This window comes from Mirounga angustirostris, unplaced genomic scaffold (genome assembly GCF_029215605.1).
Source record: "Mirounga angustirostris isolate CCGP_5_RB_7025 unplaced genomic scaffold, mMirAng1.0.hap1 SCAF_1, whole genome shotgun sequence".
NCBI classification, from domain to species: Eukaryota; Metazoa; Chordata; class Mammalia; order Carnivora; family Phocidae; genus Mirounga; species Mirounga angustirostris.
The window spans coordinates 180,320,385-180,343,021 of record NW_026991709.1 but is presented as its reverse complement, the minus strand read 5'-3'; the positions used below and the strand labels follow the sequence as shown (position 1 = coordinate 180,343,021).

The window sequence follows — 22,637 nt, the reverse complement described above, 5'->3', positions numbered from 1 at the left end:
TGAAGTGGCTAGACATTTTGTCTACTCCCCATGAAAACCACCGTTCCTGATTCCGGCCAAATACTGTGCTTCTATCTGATAAACCAATCATACCTCAATGAGTTAGAACTGTGATCTAGAAGAACCATAAGCTATTTAAGTCAGAAGGTGCCAGCACTGAGGAGAAAGGAATATAGCTAAATGGGTTATTTATTTTGTCAGAGAGTGCCACTGAACTTGAGCAGATGGATGGAGACAGCTGGACGAAGTCTGAGAAAGCCGTATCCTTTTCAGTCACTGATATTACAACAATCCCACCTCAACACTGTATGGAGCTTTGTTATTTTCAAGGCCCTTTTACATACTGTTCCTCTTTCGATTATCTCAACAACCTTCAGAAGCAGATGGCCAGAAATAAAAACGAGAGCCTTCCACAAAGTGAGTAAAATGAGGGAGGAGGTACTAGAATCAACTTCTTTTTCTGCATCTACAAGTCTTTCTGCTGTACCACAACTTATAATAATAGTTAGATTAACATATGCTACGTAGAGTTTGACCAGATTCAAAGTCCTTCATTATCTTCTGAATACCTTAGGCCAATCCCAAGTAGATATAAAGATAAATAAGACATGGTTCCCAACCCTCAATTTAAAATTCCATCTGCAGGACTGTGGAAGTTATATAAATGTTGACAGAGCTTAAGTTATATTTACACAGAGTTACAGCTGAATTTAAAATACTTTTTTTTTTTTTATCTTTAAAACCGTTCCCTTAGGCAGATTCTCTGCCACTCAGCCGTGGGCACCTATGTACTCTTGACAGGGGCCAGGGCTACATGGAGGATTCCACAGAAGCCCAGGCAGCTGACAAGTGATCTGCCCCAGTGAAGGCACGCAGTGCATTGGGTCAGGGAGTGACCTACCTGGAAGCCAGGAGACCCAGTTGAGCAAGGTGGGTGGTCTGAGAAGCAACCTTCAACGGCTCTCAATGCCAACTCCAGATTAGACTGGATTCCCCAAGGGGTAGGGAGCCATGGAAAGTTTCTAAACAAGGGGGTGCAGTAAGGCAGGGAAAACTGTGTGCCTGGGAAAGCTAGTCTGACAGGGGATAGTAAACAATTTGGGACAGAAAGGACTCTGAAGGAGACCACTTGAGGTATAAAGTGAGAAATCTGGGAATAAATTCCCTACAGAGGAAATCATCTGATTCATTCTATGTCAACTTCACAGCAAAGAAATGCTAATACTTCCTCACTGGCCTCATGGGGTCCTAAGATCATTCTGATGCCAAATCTAGAAGAGGAGCTTGAGGGGAAAAAAAGAGTCAGGCATTCATCACCAAAAACTGTGCCAATTCTTAACTACAGAAAAGTTAAAAGACTTTCACAGTATTTTGTTTAAGGCTTTCAATTTATTTAAACAAAAGAAGAAAGCATGTATGATCAAGCTCTTGCAGAATTATTTACCAGTTTTCTTTCATTTAACTGGAAAATATGGAGTGATTTTTCTGAAGACAGAATCACAATAGGTTCCTTAAAAGAGCAACCTATCTTGAAATTTAAAATATTTCTATTTGCCAAAAAAAAAAAATCATTTTCATATTTGAGTGAAGAATACATTTAAGAGGGGCCCTCCAAGTGTTAGAGACGTACTTACTTAACAGCAAATGTTCTTTCAGAAAAGAAAGTCTTAATGAGCGCCACCCTAGTAGCCATAATAAAAGTTTCAGGGCGCCCTGGGTGGCTCAGTTGGTTAAGCGACTGCCTTCGGCTCAGGTCATGATCCTGGAGTCCCTGGATCGAGTCCCGCATTGGGCTCCCTGCTCGGCAGGGGGTCTGCTTCTCCCTCTGACCCTCCCCCCTCTCATGTCCTCTCTCTTATTCTCTAATAAATAAATAAAATCTTTAAAAAAATAAAATAAAAAATAAAAATAAATAAATAAAAGTTTCAAATTCCTTTATGCGTTAAAGACTGACTAAGGAACTCATAGCAAGGGTGAGAACCAACTGAGGGTTTCACCCACCAGTGAATAAGGTGATTAAAAAGCTCAGAAGTTCCAGTGTTGAATGCCTACTGAGCTGGGCTTTGAGCTGAGACAAAGGATGCAGAAGTAGGATTTTATTAAAGTAACTCTTGAGAACATCTGCCCACTTAACTGAGCCTTGTCTCCATAGGAAAATAAGTTTGTAGGAGGTATCTATTTTATCCTGTTCAAAATACCATAATATACTAGAGATGAGAAAGTGTCTTGTCACTTCTATTTTTAAAATAAAATTCTTTAGAAAGCCCCATGCCTCCCTGACTTAGGAAAATACAAAACATCCCTATCTTCAAGCTGCCAACCTGTAATGAATTTCTAGTTTTATGCAGAAAGAAAGAAGAAAAAAAAAACAGTGAAACTCTGGTTTTATGGTAGTGACTAGTGTTTTCTGTGATGTTGTTTTCTAGGTGAAAATGTAATGGGACCAATTAGCTATCTTGCTCTTGGTGCATTTTCTGTACTCTCTGTTGTATAAAATAGATGGAGATTTTTTTTCTATCCCTTGTCCCAATTAAACATTATTCCATGAAATAAAACACAAGATGTATTCATATAGCTATTTCTATAAACCCACCTTCGAGTAAGACCAACACCAGGCTCACTTCTCAGGAGTTGGTCTTTCATTTTTTTGACCTCGTTTCATTGCATTTACAGAGTTAAGGCTTTTCTAAAGAAAAGCATATTTTTACACTGAAGGTACAGACCGAAAGATGAACACATCTTCCTAGAATATATACAGTCTTAAAAATGGAAACAATCACAAAAATATGCTCTGAGATTTTCAGATAATTTAGCTGATTTGCTCTTAACAGTGTTCTTTCAAGATTTTCTTTGCCAATTAACATTAAAGAAAGGTTTATTAACTTTAAGCCATTTGTTAACTTTAAATAAAGATAGGCCAGGGGTGGGGGGAGGAAGGAGACCTGCTAATTTTTGTTATTTCAAGAAAAGAAGCCATTCCAACCTGACCCAGGTATCATGCAAAGAAGTAGTCCTGAGAACATGATTTTTTGTTAAAGGAACATTTTACTTGTTCACACACTTCACACATAACAAGGTATTGTTATTTCTACAGAGTACTGAGTGAGGCTGTGGATAAATAGGTACAGAATGATCTTTTGTGATTTAGGTTTGTCTTTTCCACAAAGTGTGAGCTCACACAAGTACAACCCTCCCCAGCCATGACCTGCCCGTAAGGCAGAGTTTCTTGACCTTAGCACTTTAGAGGCTGGGTAATTCTTGACTGTAGGAGTCTATCCTGCACCTTATACCATAGTGACCAGCATCTTAAGCCTCTTCCCTTTAGATGCCAGTAGCACCCTCTCCCCCAGTTTAACACCCCGAAGTGGTTCCAGACATTGTCAAATATCCCTAGGGTTGCCAAAATCACCCCTGGTTAAGAAACATTAATCAGGGTGCCTGGGGGGCTCAGTTGGTTAGGCGTCTGCCTTTGGCTCGGGTCATGATCTCAGGGTCCTGGGATCGAGCCCCGCATCGGGCTCCCTGCTCTGTGGGGAGCCGGCTTGTCCCTCTCTCTCCCCCTCTGTCCTCCCCCCCACCCACTGTTCATTCTCCCTCTCTCCTCTCTCTCAAATAAATAAATCTTTAAAAAAAATTAATCTACAGTCATGTACATTGGGATGTACTCAGCCCCGGATGAGAAGCTGAGCTAGTTCAGCAGACCTCATAATCCTTAATACGTGGTAAACACAATGCCACCTCTATTCCTTCTCTTCCCTCCTGGAGCCTCCATTGTGGGCAAGCCTACAAGGCAAGAATGTGCATATTCTCTCTCTGAATCTCACTTTCTCCGGCTCAGTCTCACTGCTCTCTCTCCCACACACAAATCCTGGCTACTCCAGGGCTCACCCTGAAACCTATGCTGACAAACTACCTGACCTGGCAAATTCAGAGATCCCATTTTTCCTTTTCAGGAATCTTCGGGGATTGGATATGAACTTTACTGATAGCACTTAATACCCTTTCTTACTGGTCTACTCTCCTTCATCCGCTATTCCTTGAATATAAATTCCCAGAACGCAGGAATTAATCCTACAATCTGAGTTGATGGAAAGTCTCTAAGAGCAAAGGCTCTGTCTACATCTCCAGCCTTGTCTTCGACCACTTCAGAGCCCGACAGAGACACTTATTCTCACGCTTGCCCCTACTCGTTGGCACACACTTTACTTGCTTTACCACTTAGTTCCCTCCTGCCTGGTAAAACCAGACCCACTGCTTCTCATGGGACACCGTCTCTGACCGCTTCTCTGCTCTCTCTTCAAGTACCTTCATTTTCTCGAGTTTGTTGCGGGAAAGCAAGACCTGAGTCTAATTAGCATCCTATCCCCCGGCATCTAGGACATGCCGGGCACAATGTGCTACATTAAAACTCCACGAACCAACGTATGCAAGGTGCATCCTTCCACCTCCCCCAGTGCTTTTGCGAAGTACACTTCTCTGTCATTCACCTGATCACCACGGGGAAAAGCCCTGAAAACCACTTGATCTTGCAAGTGGCACAGAGAACACACCCAGTCACACAGCTCTGTGAAACCCCATCTTGAAGACCGACTCCGTACCTCATCACACAGTCCATAAAAACCACATTAGTTGCTGCAGTACGAACGGGAACTCTCGGCCTTCACTAAGTGATTTCTGACATCTCAGAACACAAATTCAGCCATCAGCCAAAGAAAACAAATAGCTTTAAAAAGCAGCTGCCTCCCATTCCTCAGCTTTTATCAGTCTTTTTTAAACCCAATGTTTAGAAAGCATTCACTCTAACAAAATAAATGAAGCTTCATCGTACTATGCATTTATCTCGTTTTATCATAAACCATTCAGCATTATCTCTATAGAGTGGTATTTTGATAAATGTGGAGAATACAGTTCCTTGTATATATACCAGTCAAAGATTCAAAAGGGAACGTGCTTACCAGCTACACAATTGTCTGTTGTAGGACCCAAGTAACCACAACTTTAATCAAGTACTTCCCCACCCCTCCTCCCAAATCCCAAATGTGGAGTACAACACATTTCCATAATACAGGAGGGCTTTATAAGTTAATTATATCCAAAAAAATTGGAGGACAAAAACCAACTAATTATTTTCCCTTTTTAACTAATAAAAGCTATGATTTTATGGAAAAGCAATGAAAACACTAGATAAGTATCTCTGCTGTGGATTAGCAGAAACGCATAAGGATATTCCACTTTCTATGCCAACATTAATTAGTGCCCCGCTCCAATGTCTCCTCGCCTTTGTTTTAATTTAAATGTAAATCAAGTGAATGTTATATTTTAGATCCTCTCCACATTCTTATTGACAAATAAGATAAGAGGAACTTACCAGCAGAGACTAGGTCTTTCCACAAGCCAACTAGCAGCATGATACTGCATAATTATTATGGGATAAAGATTATTATGGGATAAAGCTAAAAAGCCCTAATGGAAACATTCGGATAAGGAATAGAAGATCAAAGGGGATATGAAAACAGACATACATCCTAACTAGAGTCTAAACGACAACTTTCCACACCTCCTCTGACTTTGATCCAATAAACATTTATTGAACACCGACTGTTTGCCAGGCTCTGCTAGGTTCAGGGGATACAAATATTAAGATAGAATCACAAGCCTATCCTTCAGAGTTTGGGTATTCTCTGGCTACAAATGTAGTACTCATAAGTTACATAGGTACATAAAGCTGATCCTGCACCGTCCGACAGAGAAGCTTTTAGTCTTAAGTTCCCATTTACATTTAAATTCATACCCGGCACATCTCGAATGCTCACTAGTCACATGTGGTTAGTGGTTACCAATTATACTGGGCACATGGGCATCAACACATAGAGCTAAGGATATATAGAAAGAATATGTACATCATCACAGAACCTTCCACTGCACAGACTCGGCTCAGACACTAAATCATTGATCTCTATCACTTACTGATCCTATAACACTAAGGAAATCATTTAGTTAGCCTAGGAGTCTGTTATGACACAGACACAACTAAAATGTCCTTCAGTAAAGGAATGGCTAAACAAATTATAACCTATCCATACAATGGAATGTTATGGAGCAATTAAAAAAATAAACACAATAGGTCAGTATGTACTAGCACACAAAGATCTCCACAACTTAATATTGATACTGGTTGGATTAAGAAATATACAATGTGATACCATTTAGGTAAAACACATTCATATTAAAATGTACCACATTTTCTAGAGACCTATCTTAAATACACAAATATACAAAAACAAATGGATTGACCAAACAGATACGCAGTTATTCTTACAGTGGTGCCCAAAGGGGATTTGGACCACATAATAAATGTATATAAAACAAGCTACTGGAGGACAAGGTATTAATATTTCCTATACTAAGAGAAATAGTAAATTTAATTGCCACACCATCTATACCTGCCAGATGCTGATAAAAGTGCTCTGAGATAAATGTGTAAGGCTTTTTATATCTAAAGATTCTATGATGGATAGAGTAGAAAGTTTATAATTCCTAAGTTCTTAAGCTTTTGAAGGAGTTTAAAATCCACAGAGCAAGCAAACACAGTTGGTACCATGAATTTGAAAACAATCTGTGATTACTGAAAATGAATCAGTTCTCCCCTGTGCTCAAAGTCATTCATGCACTAGACAGTTGGGGTGGGGAGGGTGGGGAGAAATAAGAGACTCAGTTTCCATCCTTAAGCAACCTACAGACTAATGGGAAGGCACACATTCAGAAAGATCTTAAAACATAATGGCATACAGGTCATGAACTAGAAGTACAGGGAGATACAAGAGCATACAGCAGATATGGAAGGAAAATAGGAATCAAGTAGACAAAATATGTATTGTGGGGAAGACGGCAATGATTCAGGTAAAGGATATAGGTAGGAGTGTGGAGATCTAAAAGAACGTAAATGCCCCCACTTGGACGGGGGTAGTGTAGTTGAAAGAGGAGGGAGACAGAGTCAAAACTATGCAAGGCTTCATAAGCCATGGTAAAGAACTTGGATTTTATTTTAAAGATGGTGGGAAGTCACTGAAGGGTGGTTTTAAATACGGCAGTGACATGATGAGTTCTGCTTCTGTAGAAGGCTCAGGGGAGAGAATGGGAGACTGGAGTAGTAAGCTTGGCAGAATGTAATGTGAGCCTCTAGACAGCAGGTGATGGCAACATAGAGAATCTGAGACAGACCAAGGGGACAAAATAGGTGTGGTCTGGATTCAATTGATGGAGGAAATAAATATGCTCCGCTGTCCCTGCTGGAGAGATAGAACTTAGCAAATTTCTTTGCAATGTCTTTTTTTGGGACACCTGGATGGCTCAGTCAGTTAAGAGTCTGCCTTTGGCTCAGGTCATGATTCCCAGGGTCCTCAGATTGAGCCCCATTGGGCTCCCTGCTCAGCGGGGAGTCTGCTTCTCCCTTTGCTCCTCCCTCTGCTTGTGTGCGCGCGCGCTCTCTCTCTTTCTCTCTGTGTCAAATAAATAAAATCTTTTTTAAAAAATGTCTTTTTTTTAAATGCTAAAAATCTTCATCTTTTTTTATAGATCCACAATCCTTTATCTGTGATCCCCAAATCCAAAAAGCTCTGAAAATGGACAGGACTTCTGTACGATGGCGGCAAAACCGGATTTAACATGAGCTTCTAATTCTTGCCCTATCCCATTCTGCAAGAATATTCTACATAGTTCATTGTAGAAATATTAGCATCTGTGACTATGGGGTACAACCAGAAAAGACATTAGGTTTGTGAGGAAACAGTTGCTGTATGTACTATGCTACCTTTAAAAAATCTGAATTCAGCAATGCATTCGGCCCCTAGGGTTTCTGGGAGGAACTGTAGATGGTAAGTTGACCATATTCACTTTCCAGCTTTCACGGTGATACATACCACTAGTGATCATACAGACCATAAATTTGTGCCTGTGTTTGGTCAGGGAGGCGGGATATGGGTCAGTTACTATTCTTGATTGTGTGATTCTGGAGTTAAGAATGCATAGGTTTATTCTAATGGCTGACCTTTAGACATGCATCAAATAAGACAGGAAGCATTCATGTTTAGGGAGTTTTCATGGCACTGTGGAGAAAGTGCTACAAGGCTTAACCTCATGTATCTCTGCCCCTGGGGACTGATAACTTGTTTCTAACAAGGTGTGTGCTACAAGACGCCAGAGGCATCAAAAGGAATCTATCCCAGCCCTCTACCTACAACCCATCAACATTCATTCATTTTTTTAAAAACCCATTGGCACAGTACTCTGCGAGGGGATTTGGAGACAACAAATAAATGACATGTGATCCCAAACTGTTCTCAGGGAAGTTGCTCCAAAGGAGATGTTCTATAAATGTTTGTTAAGATAGTAAACTAGAAATAAAGAGAATATCAGTCTGTAACATTAAAAATGAGGTGAGGAAAAACAAGTTGCTAATCGCTTTTGAGTTGAGAGCTTGAAATCAGGGAGAAAAGTGTATCTAGGGAAGCAAGTGCTTTGATGGATAAGATTTGGAAAGACAGCTGGGGAAGGAAAAAAAAAAAATCAAAGTATATCTTCCTGATTGTCTAGTGATAGAACTCCCCCATCAGGACCCCTTGAGAAATATCATTAATAACCTACCTTATGCACCAAGCAATGTGTGGAGTTACAGTGATGTTCACTTTTGGAGCAATGCTAACCTGAAAGCAGCCTAGTTTTGAGTTGAAAAGACAGTAAAGCAAGGAGGTTGTTGGTGGTTTTACATACTTTTGCAAGAGTAGAGAAACTGACCAGAAAGGTCTTACCTTCAACGCAAGAAGGCTGAGCCCGCGTTGTGCCAGCAACCTGCCCTGGGAAGCAGGAGCACTTGACGGTTTGTGATCGCTCTTCGATGCGGTTCTTGTTACAGCACCTGTGGACAGCGACCACCTCACAGGTCCCTTGCTTGATTTGGTGGTGACCTGATGGATAAAACAGACCCAGTGCTGTCAGGAAAAAAATGAAGCTACAAAGTATGTGAACGATACCATGACCACATTTTCCAGCTTCCTGCACCATGCTTAAGAATCTTTGTAACTTTTTGTTTGGATGTCATTTCAAATTTTTATAAAGGTGTCAAGAATAGTGCGAAAAATTCCTATAAACCTGTGGTAGACAGAAATTCAGCCCCCAGAACCTTCAACCCCCGGTATCACACCCATTATGTTACTTACATGGCAAAAGAGATTTTGCAGATATAATTTAAATCACTAACTGGGGGATTCCTGGGTGGCTTAGTCAGGTAAGCATCTGCCTTCAGCTCAGGTCATGATCCCAGGTACCTGGGATCCAGCCCGGCATCAGGCTCCATGCTCAGCGGAGAATCTGCTTCTCCCTTTCTCTCCCTGCTTGTGTTTGCACTCTCTCTCTCAAATAAATAAAATCTTTAAAAAATAAAATAAAAATAATTAAATTACTAACTGGTTGATCTTAAGAGAAGGAACTTGAGCTAATGTGCTCACATGAGCTCTTAAAATCAGAGAGAGAGAGCAGAAGGGGAAGTCAGATTGAAAACATGAGAAGGACTCAAAGCATCACTGCTGGCTTAAAGATCAGGGGGTCAAAAGGCAAGGAAATGGTGACTTCAGTCCTACACCCACAAGGAACTGAGCCAACAAACTGAATACATGTGGAAGCAGATTCTTCCCCAGAGCTTCCATAAAGGAATGCAGGCCTGCTGATACCTTGATTTTAACCCAGAGGTCAGACTCTGAGCAGAGAATCCAGCTACACTGTGCCAGACTTCTGACCTACAGAAACAAGCCACTAAATTTGTGGTGATTTGTCACAGCAGCAATAACTAAGACCTTTTATCCAGATTCACTGTTGTTAACACGTGACCCTCTTTGTCTTGTCATTCACTCTCTTTCACATATCTTTCTGAGCCATTTGAGAGTAACTTGCAAACATGATACCCCCTGACCCTTCAGGAACACTTCAGTGGTTATTTCCTAAAAATAAAAACAGTCTCTTACATAATTATCAAAATCAGGACATTTGACACTGATACAATGCTATTTACACGATGCTATTACATGATCTACAGTTTTGCCAGTTGTCCTAATAATGTCTTTTCTAGCCTTTATTCCCCTTGTTCAGGATCCAACTCAGGGACCTATATTGTATTTAGTTGTCACATTTCTTTAGCCTTCTTTAGTCAGAAAGTATTTTTTAGCCTTGATCTTTCTTAACCTTGACATCTGTCAAGAATACATGCCAGTTATTTTGTAGAATGTCCCTCAGTGGGTCCAGTGGCCCTGGTCGAGTCTTCAAAGACTCCAACACCAGCCAACAGCTTAAAGTCAGTCTGATAACCCTGAAACAGGACCACCCAGCTAAGACACTCCCAGATTTCAGCTACTGACAGACTGTGTGAAGTTATATATGTTGACTGTTTTAAGCTTCTAAGAATTGGGCTAATTTGTTACACAGTGATAGATAACTAATTATCATCTCTGGCTATAGCAGGATTGGAAAGATTTACCTCTGCTCTGATAAAAACTATGTAAACAAGGCTGTGGAGGCAATATTTAGAAATTATTAGTAAAAGACAACTTTTTCAAGCACCCTCAAATTTCACATATGCTATTTACAATAAATTGTTCTGTGAATTACAAGCAGTCTCATCTACTCATTAAGACAGGTTTCCCCAAAGATTCCCAGGGGCTAATGCTTTGCTTGGTTTCTGTGGTGGGTGCAGGTACTTCAAATCACAAAACTAGCTTAAAAATCTGAATTATGGAATATTTTTAATTGATAAAACAAGCCCTTCCACAAAACAACCTCTATATTATTCTGAAAAATTTCTAGCCCTTTTTTCTATGTTAACTTTCGGTGGAAACAAAATTCAATCACTGGCAAGAACAAATACTAAGGCAAAATTTCATTTGTAAAACACATAAAAGCAGAACCACTACCCAGAGAATCAAACCACCATCCTGAAATTTTCCATCTACTACAGAAGAAAGCATAAAGTGATTAAAACTATAAACCCAATTAAATGTACACAACAAGAATGCTGATTTCCGAGGTACCTGGGTGGCTCAGTTGTTAAGTGTCTGCCTTTGGCTCAGGTCATGATCCCAGGGTCCTGAGATTGAGCCCCCCTTTGGGCTCCCTGCTCAGCAGGAAGCCTGCTTCTCCCTCTCCCACTCCCCCTGCTTGTGTTCCCTCTCTTGCTGTGTCTGTCAAATAAATAAAATCTTTAAAAAAAAGAATGCTGATTTCCCATAGGTAGTTGCATACAATTGTAAAAAATAAATACAAATAAATGGTAATTACAATGTCGGGAAAGTAGGGTGGGCACTTAGTGCTGAGTAAGCAGAACAGCAAGGACTGGGAAGAGCTCAAGAGGAGACCCTGTCTCTGGTTTCCAACTGCAAGTAAGCACGTTCAGGTCAAACGTTCCCTGAATGACTAGCCATGTGGTAGGGGGGCCCAGGGTGAATTCATCCCCAGTCCTCCATCAGTGCCTTCCCCTGTTGGCCACTGTCACAGTTCGCTCAGCTGCCACAAGAAAGGACCACAGGCTGGGTGGCTTAAACAACAGATCAAGGTCCTGGCCAATTCAGGTGAGGGCATTCTTTGCAGCTTGCAAAAAGCAGAAGGGGGCAGGGACAGAGCGCTCTGCTGTCTTTTATTTTTTTTTTTTTTCCATAAAAACACTGGCTCTCCCAGATTAGGGCCACACCCATACCCATATGACCTCATTTAACCTTAATTTCCTCCTCACAGTCTCTGTCTCCAAATATAGTCATATTTGGGGGTTAGTGCTTTAACTTAGGAATGGGGGGGCAAATATTCAGTAGATATAACAGCCATCCTGAATTAGATTTTCATTTTTTTTTTTTTTAAGATTTTATTTATCTGACAGAGAGAGACACAGTGAGAGAGGGAACACAAGCAGGAGGAGTGGGAGAGGGAGAAGCAGGCTCCCGGCCGAGCAGGGAGCCCAATGTGGGGCTCAATCCCAGGACCCTGGAATTATGACCCGAGCCAAAGGCAGAGGCTTAATGACTGAGCCACCCAGGCGCCCCTGAATTAGATTTTCAAAGACGCTGGAGAGCCATGAAGGCAGAACTAAACCTCACTAAGAAAATAAAAGAAATGCATTTTAGTAACTTAGCATAGTTGAGAAGTGATTGGGATATTGATTAATATTATAGTTGGCTTAGAATTTTGCTATTTAGATAACCATCCACAAATGCAAACAGATTTTTTTTTCCCTACTCAAATTTCTCTTTAAATAATCAGCTTGTGTAGTCTAGGATTTTATTCATTTATATAACACGGACTATGGTACCTCATTGATTTTTAAGATACAGTGTTTTTCTCATCTTTAAACATTTCAGGTCTCACAACTGATAGTATCTTATTGTAACTGGCAATGCTTTTCTTTCTTAGAAATACACAAAATCGGGGGGGGGGAGCAAGATGGCGGAGGAGTAGGAGACCTGGATTTCATCTGGTCTCAGGAATTCAGCTGGATAGGGATCAAACCATTCTGAACACCTACGAACTCAACAGGAGATCGAAGAAAAGAATAGCAACAACTCTCTGAACAGAAAAGCGACCACTTTCTGGAAGGTAGGACATGCGGAGAAGTGAATCCGAGGCGATATTCGGGAGGATAGACGGCGGGGGAGGGGCCTCCATCGGCCGCTTCTGGCAAGTGATAGAGCCCCAGAGCACAAAATTGGAACTTTTAGAAGTCTGCTCCGCTGAAGGACATCACTCCGGTGGCTAAGCGGGGGGTGGAACCATCGTGGGACAGTGTGGTCTCAGGACCCTCGGGGTCACAGAAAGACTGGGGGTGCCTGAGTGCGGTAGAGCTCCCAGGTATCGGAGCAGGGAAGCTGGCTGCAGAGATGGAGCCGAGGAGCGGGCTCTCAGCTCGGGGTGATCCGCGGCATAGTCGGGCCACTGCTCCTCCAGCAAGGACCCAACAAGCAGCAGATCCGGGGAGACTCCCCTTCCTCCCCCGAGAGGAGCGGCGCTGGAGCGCACAACAGGGATCTGCAGGGTTTGGAGACTCCACAAGGGGTCGTGTGCCAGAGAGAGAGACGCTCGGTCACAGGCCGGGTGAGCGCGGAGTGCGGCCGGAAACTGGGGAGACAGGAGTGACTGACTGCTTTTCTCTGGGGGCTCACTGAGGAGCAGGGCCCCGAGTTCTCGGCTCCTCCAGGGCAGAGATTGGGAGGCCGCCATTTTCACTCTCGGCCTCCAAAGCCCAACAGAAAGCTTGCAGGGAACAAAAGCTCCCGAGAGCAAACCCGAGCAGATTACTTAGCCCGGACAGGCAAGGGTGGGGCAATTCTGCCTCCAGCAAAGACATTTGGAAACCATGGCAACAGGCCCCTCCCCCAGAAGATCAGCGAGAACAGCCAGCCAAGACCAAGTTTACTGATCAATGAGAATGGCAGAACTCCAGCGATAGGGGAATACTGCACATAGAATTCATGGCTTTTTTACCATGATTCTTTAGTCTTTCAAAGGTAATTTTTTTTAACTTTTTTTTTTGAATATTTCTTTTTCCCTTTTTCAACCAACATCTTATCAATCCCTTTTTTAAAAAACATTTTTCATTTTTTTTTTAAGATTTTGTTTATTTATTTGACAGAAAGAGAGACACAGCGAGAGAGGGAACACAAGCAGGGCGAGTGGGAGAGGGAGAAGCAGGCTTCCCGCAGAGCAGGGAGCCCGATGTGGGGCTTGATTCCAGGACCCTGGGATCATAACCCAAGCCGAAGGCAGACATTCAATGACTGAGCCACCCAAGTGCCAGCAACATTTTTCATTTTTAGAGTCATATTCTATCCCTTCATAGTAGTTACCCTTATTTTTGGCATATATATATATATATAAGTTGTTCTCTCTTTAAAATTTTGAGATACAGTTTCTTCTAACAGATCAAAATATACCCTAAATCTCTAGTGTATGGCTTTGCTCTAGTCTCCTGCCTGATCACATTCTCTCCCTTTTTTTTCTTTTTTTTTAAATCCTCTTCTTTCTTTTATCAAACAACTTCTTATCAATTCCTATTATAAATTTTTTTATAATTTTCATCTTTACAGTCATATTCCATCCCTTCATCATATCAACCCTTATTTTTGTACATATATAAGTTTTCTTTCTTTAAAATTTTGGGAGGCACTTTCTTCTAACAGAGCAAAATACACCCAAAATCTAGTGTGTGGCACTGATCTATGCACCAGCCTGATCATATTTGACCATATTCTGGTTGGTTTTTTTTTTGGTTTTGTTCTGTTTTTGTTTGCTTTTATCTTTTTCTTTTTTTTTTCTTTTTCTTTTTTCTTTCTTTATCTTTCTTTCCCCCCGGCTTCAGGTCTTTTCTGATTAGTTTAGAGTATATTTTCTGGGGATGTTGTTACCCTGTTGGCATTTTGTTCTCTCATTCATCTATTCTCCTCTGCACAAAATGACAAGACGGAAAAAATCACCACAACAAAAAGAACAAGCGGTAGTACCAACTGCAAGGGACCTACTCAATACAGACATTAGTACAATGTTGGATCTAGAGTTCAGAATCATGACTTTAAAGATACTAGCTGGGCTTGAAAAAAGCATGGAAATTATTAGAGAAACCCTTTCTGGAGAAATAAAAGAACTAAAATCTAACCAAGTCGAAATCAAAAAGGCTATTAATGAGGTGCAATCAAAAATGGGGGCGCTAAATGCTAGAATAAATGCGGCACAAGAATCAGTGATATAGAAGACCAAATGATGGAAAATAAAGAAGCTGAGAAAAAGAGAGATAAACAACTACTGGATCACGAGGGCAGAATTCAAGAGATAAACGATACCATATGATGAAACAACATTAGAATAATTGGGATCCCAAAAGAAGAAGAAAGAGAGAGAAGGGCAGAAGGTATATTGGAGCAAATTATAGCAGAGAACTTCCCTAATTTGGGGAAGGAAACAGGCATCAAAATCCAGGAAGCACAGAGAACCCCTCTCAAAATCAATAAAAAATAGGCCAACACCCCGACATCTAATAGTAAAACTTATGAGTCTCAGAGACAAAAAGAAAATCCTGAAAGCAGCTTGGGAGAAGAGATATGTAACCTACAATGGTAGAAGTGTTAGATTGACAACAGACCTATCCACAGAGACCTGGCAGGCCAGAAAGGATTGGCAGGATATATTCAGAGCACTAAATGAGAAAAATATGCAGCCAAGAATACTATATCCAGCTAGGCTGTCATTGAAAATAGAAGGAAAGATAAAAAGCTTCCAGGACAAACAAAAACTAAAGGAATTTGCAAACACAAAACCAGCCCTACAAGAAATCTTGAAAGGGGTCCTCTAAGCAAAGAGAGACCCTAAAAGCAACATAGACCAGAAAGGAACACAGACAATATACAGTAACAGTCACCTTACAGGCAATACAATGGCACTAAACTTCTATCTTTCATTAGTTACCCTGAATGTAAATGGGCTAAATGCCCCAATCAAAAGACACAGGCTATCAGATTGGATTAAAAAACAAGACCCATCGATATGCTGTCTGCAAGAGACTCATTTTACACCCAAAGACACCCCCAGATTGAAAGTGAGGGGGTGGAAAATCATTTACCTTGCTAATGGACACCAAAAGAAAGCTAGGTTGGCAATCCTTCTATCAGACAAATTAGATTTTAAACCAAAGACTGTAATAAGAGATGAGGAAGGACACTGTATCCTACTTAAAGGCTCTATCCAACAAGAAGATCTAACAATTGTAAATATCTATGCCCCTAACATGGGAGCAGCCAATTATATAAGCCAATTAATAACAAAAGCAAAGAAACACATTGACAACAATACAATAATAGTGGGGGACTTTAACACCCCCCTCACTGAAATGGACAGATCATCTAAGCAAAAGATCAACAAGGAAATAAAGACTTGAAATGACACATTGGACCAAATGGACTTCACAGACATATTCAGAACATTCCATCCCAAAGCAACGGAATACACATTCTTCTCTAGTGCCCATGGAACATTCTCCAGAATTGATCACATCCTAGGTCATAAATCAGGTCTCAACTGGTACCAAAAGATTGGGATCATTCCCTGCATATTTTCAGACCACAGTGCTTTGAAACTGGAACTCAATCACAAGAGGAAAGTCAGAAAGAACTCAAATACATGGAGGCTAAAGAGCATCCTACTAAAGAATGAATGGGTCAACTATGAAATTAACGAAGAATTTTAAAAATTCATGGAAACCAATGAAAATGAAAACACAACTATTCAAAATCTTTGGGATGCAGCAAAGGCAGTCCTCAGAGGAAAGTATATAGCAATACAAGCCTTTCTCAAGAAACAAGAAAGGTCTCAAATACACAACCTAACCCTACACCTAAAGGAGCTAGAGAAAAAAACAGCAAATAAAGCCTAAACCCAGCAGGAGAAGTAATAAAGATCAGAGCAGAAATCAATGAAATAGAAACCAAAAGAACAGTAGAACAGATCAATGAAACTAGGAGCTGGTTCTTTGAAAGAATTAACAAGATGGATAAACCCCTGGCCAGACTTATCAAAAAGAAAAGAGAAAGGACCCAAATCAACAAAATCATGAATGAAAAAAGAGAGATCACAACCAACACCAAAGAAATACAATTATAAGAACATATTATGAGCAACTCTATGCCAGCAAATTAGATAACCTGGAAGAAATGGATGCATTCCTAGAGATGTATCAACTACCAAAACTGAACCAGGAAAAAATAGAAAACCTGAACAGACCTATAACCACTAAGGAAATTGAAGCAGTCATCAAAAATCTCCCAACAAACAAAAGCCCAGGGCCAGATGGCTTCCCAGGGGAATTCTACCAAACATTTCAAGAAGAACTAATACCTATTCTTCTGAAACTGTTCCAAAAAATAGAAATGGAAGGAAAACTTCCAAACTCATTTTATGAGGCCACCATTACCTTGATCCCCAACCCAAAGACCCCATTAAAAAGGAGAATTACAGACCAATATCCTTGATGAATGTGGATGCAAGGATTCTCACCACAATACTAGCCAATAGGATCCAACAGTACATTAAAAGGATTATTCACCACGACCAAGTGGGATTTATCCCTGGGCTGCAAGGTTGGTTCAACATCCGCAAATCAATCAACGTGATACAATACATTAACAAAAGAGAAAACAAGAATCATATGATCCTCTCAATAGATGCAGAAGAAGCATTTGACAAAGTACAGATCAAAACTCTTCAGAGTATAGGGATAGAGGGTACATACCTCAATATCATAAAAGCCATCTATGAAAAACCCACAGCGAATATCATTCACAATGGGGAAAAACTGAGAGCTTTCCCCGTAAGGTCAGGAACGCGGCAGGGATGTCCACTCTCACCACTGCTATTCAACATAGTATTGGAAGTCCTAGCCACAGCAATCAGATAACAAAAAGAAATCAAAGGCATCCAAATCAGCAAAGAAGTCAAACTCTCACTCTTTGCAGATGATATGATACTTTATGTGGAAAACCCCAAAGACTCCACCCCAAAACTGCTAGAACTCATACAGGAATTCAGTCAAGTGGCAGGATATAATATCAATGCACAGAAATCAGTGGCATTCCTATACACCAACAACAAGACAGAAGAAAGAGAAATTAAGGAGTCAATCCCATTTACAATTGCACCCAAAGCCATAAGATATCTAGGAATAAATCTAACCAAAGAGACAAAGGATCTGTACTCAGAAAACTATAAAATACTCATGAAAGAAATTGAGGAAGACACAGAGAAATGGAAAAACATTCCATGCTCATGGACTGGAAGAATAAATATTGTGAAGAGGTCAATGCTACCTAGAGCAATCTACACATTCAATGCAATCCCTATCAAAATACCATCCACTTTGTTCAAAGAAATGGAACAAATAATCCTAAAATATGTATGGAACCAGAAAAGACCCCGAATAGCCAGAGGAATGTTGAAAAAGAAAAGCAAAGCTGGCGGCATCACAATTCCAGACTTCAAGCTCTATTACAAAGCTGTCATCATCAAGACAGTATGGTACTGGCACAAAAACAGACACATAGATCAATGGAACAGAATAGAGAGTCCAGAAATGGACCCTCAACTCCATGGTCAACTCATCTTTGACAAAGCAGGAAAGAATGTCCAATGGAACAAAGAAAGTCTCTTCAACAAATGGTGTTGGGAAAATTGGACAGCCACATGCAGAAGAATGAAACTGGACCATTCCCTTACACCACACACAAAAATAGACTCCAAATGGTTGAAAGACCTCAATGTGAGACAGGAGTCCATCAAAATCCTAAAGGAGAACACAGGCAGCAACCTCTTCAACCTCAGCCACAGCAACTTCTTCCTAGAAACATTGCCAAAGGCAAGGGAAGCAAGGACAAAAATAAACTATTGGGACTTCATCAAGATAAAAAGCTTTTGCACAGCAAAAGAAACAGTCAACAAAACCAAAAGACACCCAACAGAATGGGAGAAGGTATTTGCAAATGACATATCAGATAAAGGGCTAGTATCCAAAATCTATAAAGAACTCATCAAACTCAACACCCAAAGAACAAAGAATCCAATCAAGAAATGGGCGGAAGACATGAACAGACATTTTTCCAAAGAAGACATCCAAATGGCCAACAGACACATGAAAAAGTGCTCCACATCGCTCGGCATCAGGGAAATCCAAATCAAAACCTCCATGAGATACCACCTCACATCAGTCAGAATGGCTAAAATTAACAAGTTAGGAAACAACAGATGTTGGCAGGGATGCGGAGAAAGCGGAACCCTCCTACACTGTTGGTGGGAATGCAAGCTGGTGCAACCACTCTGGAAAACAGTATGGAGGTTCCTCAAAAAGTTGCAAATAGAGCTACCATACGAACCAGCAATTGCACTACTGGGTATTTATCCCAAAGATACAAATGTAGGGATCTGAAGGGGTACATGCACCCCAATGTTTATAGCAGCAATGTCCACAATAGCCAAACTGTGGAAAGAGCCAAGATGTCCATCGACAGATGAATGGATAAAGAAGATGTGGTATATATATACAATGGAATATTTTGCAGCCATCAAAAAGAATGAGATCTTGCCATTTGCAACAATGTGGATGGAACTGGAGGGTGTTATATTGAGCGAAATAAGTCAAACAGAGAAAGACATGTATCATATGACCTCACTGATATGAGGAATTCTTAATCTCAGGAAACAAACTGAGGGTTGCTGGAGTGCTGGAGGGTGGGAGGGATGGGGTGGCTGGGTGATAGACATTGGGGAGGGTATGTGGTATGGTGAGCGCTGTGAATTGTGTAAGACTGTTGAATCACAGATCTGTACCTCTGAAACAAATAATGCAATATATGTTAAGGGGGAAAAAAAAGAAGAAGAAGATAGCAGGAGGGGAAGAATGAAGGGGGGGAAATCGGAGGGGGAGACGAACCATGAGAGATGATGGACTCTGAAAAACAAACTGAGGGTTCTAGAGGGGAGGGGGTGGGAGGATGGGTTAGCCTGGTGATGGGTATTAAAGAGGGCACGCTCTGCATGGAGCACTGGGTGTTATGCACAAACAATGAATCATGGAACACTACATCAAAAACTAATGATGTAATGCATGCTGATTAACAATTAAAAAAAAAAGAAATACACAAAATCGCAGTTTATCTCAAAATTAATGGCATCTTAGATTTGATAAAATAGGGTAGGTGGCAGGCACTGTTTTAAATCCTTTACTAATACTATCCTATGTGATCTTATAAAAATGCTACGATGTAGGTACTCTTTTTATTCCTTTTGTACATTTAATAAAATAAGCAAACATTAATTTGCCCAAGATCACAGAACTAGAAATTGAAGAGGACAGATGCAAACCCAGGCAGTGTCTATTCTGTCACAGAATGCAGGGGAAAGACAGTAACCAATATTTAACTAAGGAGAGTCAAAGTGGCATCTCCACCTCAGCAAACCACAAGATATGGTTCAGTTTCCCACTGAAAACAACTTCCCTACACAACGGCAGTGTGTGTGGGACTCCATACAGACACTGTTTCTAGTCATTTGTTTACACTGGACTTTGGTCTTTGAATAAGAACGTGCCTCATTTCTTTGTAATCTATAGTTCCTGACACAGGAGGTAAGTATTCAGAAACAAGTATTTTAAAATTGCTCAAGGAATGATGGCAGAAGACAGGGATCCATTGTGGGCTAACGTGCACAGAAATCAGATTATATACTTGGCTTGAGCAGCTCATCTTGTATTAGGGTTCTCCAAAGAGAAAGAACCAACATGAAGCAGGTATATACACATAAAGAGATTTATTATAAGAAACTGGCTCACGTGATTAGGGGAGCTGAAAATTCCCAAGATTTGGAGGGTAAGTCAGCAAGATGGAGACTCCAGGGAGCCAAAAGTTTAGTTCCAGTCTGAGTCCAAAGGCTTGAGACCCAGGAGAGCCAAGGTTGTCACACTAGTTGAAAGATTGGAAGGCTCAAGACTCAGCAAGAGCTGGTGTTTCAGTTTGCAAAGGTAAGAAAAGACTACTGTCCCAGTCCAAAATCAGGAAAAATTCTCTCTTACTCAGGGCAAGGTCAGTCTTTTTGTTCTACTGAGGTCTTCAGCCCAGAACATGAGGCCCACCCACATTAAGGAGGGCAATCTTCTTTACTCAATCTATCAATTCAAATGCTAAACACCCTCAAAGAAACACACAAATAATGTTTGATCAACATCTGGGCAACCCATGGCCCAGTCAATTTGTTATATAAAATTCATCACCATAAACATGATAAAACTATGTAGTGTAGTCTTACTGGATGTGGGGAAAAAAATAAAAGCTTTTTTTTTAAGATTTTATTTATTTATTTGACAGAGACAGACACAGCGAGAGAGAGAACACAAGCAGGGGAAGCGGGAAAAGGAGAAGCAGGGAGCCCAATGGGGGCCCAATCCAAGGACCCTGGGATCATGACCTGAGCTGAAGGCAGACGCTTAATGACTGAGCCACCCAGGCACCTCAAATGAAAGCTTTTAAAAGAGACAAGAAGTTAATGACTTTCATGGTAAACTTAGTTCTCTGGAAAGGTACAGGAAGGATGCCTTGTTCAGTAAGATCACTACCAAAGAGTGGCCACTGCAAGTAAATTCGCTTAAAACAAAGATACATCGCTCTGTTTGGCAGCAGGAAATATTTTGGCTAGGGATTCACCTTGAAAACTAAAGCTAAATACATGTAAGTATTGAGAGTGAGGGACTGTACCTCAGACTTCTCTTATGGGATTTACCTTACAGGTGTGAAATGAAATGGATAAGACTAAGTTATCCAAAAGTAGAGCTGCTCTCAGAAGCAAAACTGGCCCAACAGAAAACAAAACACTATCCTCTTTGTGCTCTCTCTTCATCTCTGTCAGCTGCTGGGCCATTTCCCTTCCCGGGAAATGGCCTGTCTGGGTAGGTAGAAGGGAGGGTATTTATTTCTATGTATTTAACCAATACTTCATACAGTGTACTACGTACAAGACACTGTTCCCTGTGCTCCTAGAGACATGTAAGTGGGGAAACTTAAAATTGGTCCTTGATTCCTTTCCACACTTTTGACCATGCAATCAGGTTGCATATTTTCTTTTCAGAAAAGGTGACTTAAAGTATTGTCAAGACTATAAAATATAAGATGCCTAATTCCTCATTCACCTGAAGTTAACATGGACATCATTAAAAACATTATAATTCCTAAAACAATAACTTACTATTTTGGGATTGCTATAGAAGATGGATAGGGGCGCCTGGGTGGCTCAGTCGGTTGACTTTATCTGAAGAGTGAATTGCTTAAATGTTTATCTTTTTTTCTTATTAACCATGCTTTTAAGAAAAGTTGCCAACAACAAAGGAAATGCCCATTTGTCGCAGTGCAGTCAGGGCCATTTCATTGTTAAAGAGATAAAATACAAAACCTCATTTGCAATAGAAGTTCTTCCACTGAAACTACTTGAAAGCTGATAGGGAGTCAGGAGGCATCAGATTAGGGTGACTTACTTCATGCGATTATTTCCCTTGGATCCTTTTCCTTTTGTTCAAATCCCTTTTCCCCTTCCTCCTCCTGCCCAGCTCAAGAATATACACCCTTAAAAGGAAGCCTCACACTCCAGTGATCTTCTTAGAAGGCATTTATTTTATTTGAGTGTGGTTTTTCTCTACGGCATTCTCAGCCTTTCTCTTCACGAAAGCACAACAGAGGAAAGAGAAAGATGAAAAGACGAATTCATGAAATGAAAGCAGACAATGAGGTAGTGGCTAGTCATTGCCTTTGGAAACCATGCCTAGTATTCCTGGTTGTAGTTCTCTTATAATTCTCAACTCTCTCCCTCTATACCTGCCCCAACTCAGCTTTCAGTCAAAAAAGGGTTATGTCACAGAATAGATGTAAAACTATGGTAGCCACGGGACCACCAGCTGGACAATCATGATAATTTACTCGTGGAGACAAATATCTTCTGAGCCCATAGTATGTGCCAGGCCCTCTGCTGGGGTTGAGGATAGAGCAGTAAAGAAGAGATGGCCTTTGGTCTCAACAAGTAGAGACACCAAA

At 40.8% G+C, this 22,637-nt stretch overlaps 1 protein-coding gene across 2 annotated transcripts in view; it reads right to left on the bottom strand.

The window, feature by feature from the left end:
• TAFA4 (TAFA chemokine like family member 4) overlaps positions 1–22,637 on the bottom strand; it is a 200,844-nt gene that overhangs the window by 12,170 nt on the left and 166,037 nt on the right. For both annotated transcript variants that reach the window (XM_064593882.1, XM_064593873.1), the window contains one exon: positions 8,808–8,963. In XM_064593882.1, the coding sequence (XP_064449952.1) occupies positions 8,808–8,963 (156 nt within the window). The remainder of the gene's footprint in view (positions 1–8,807; positions 8,964–22,637) is intronic.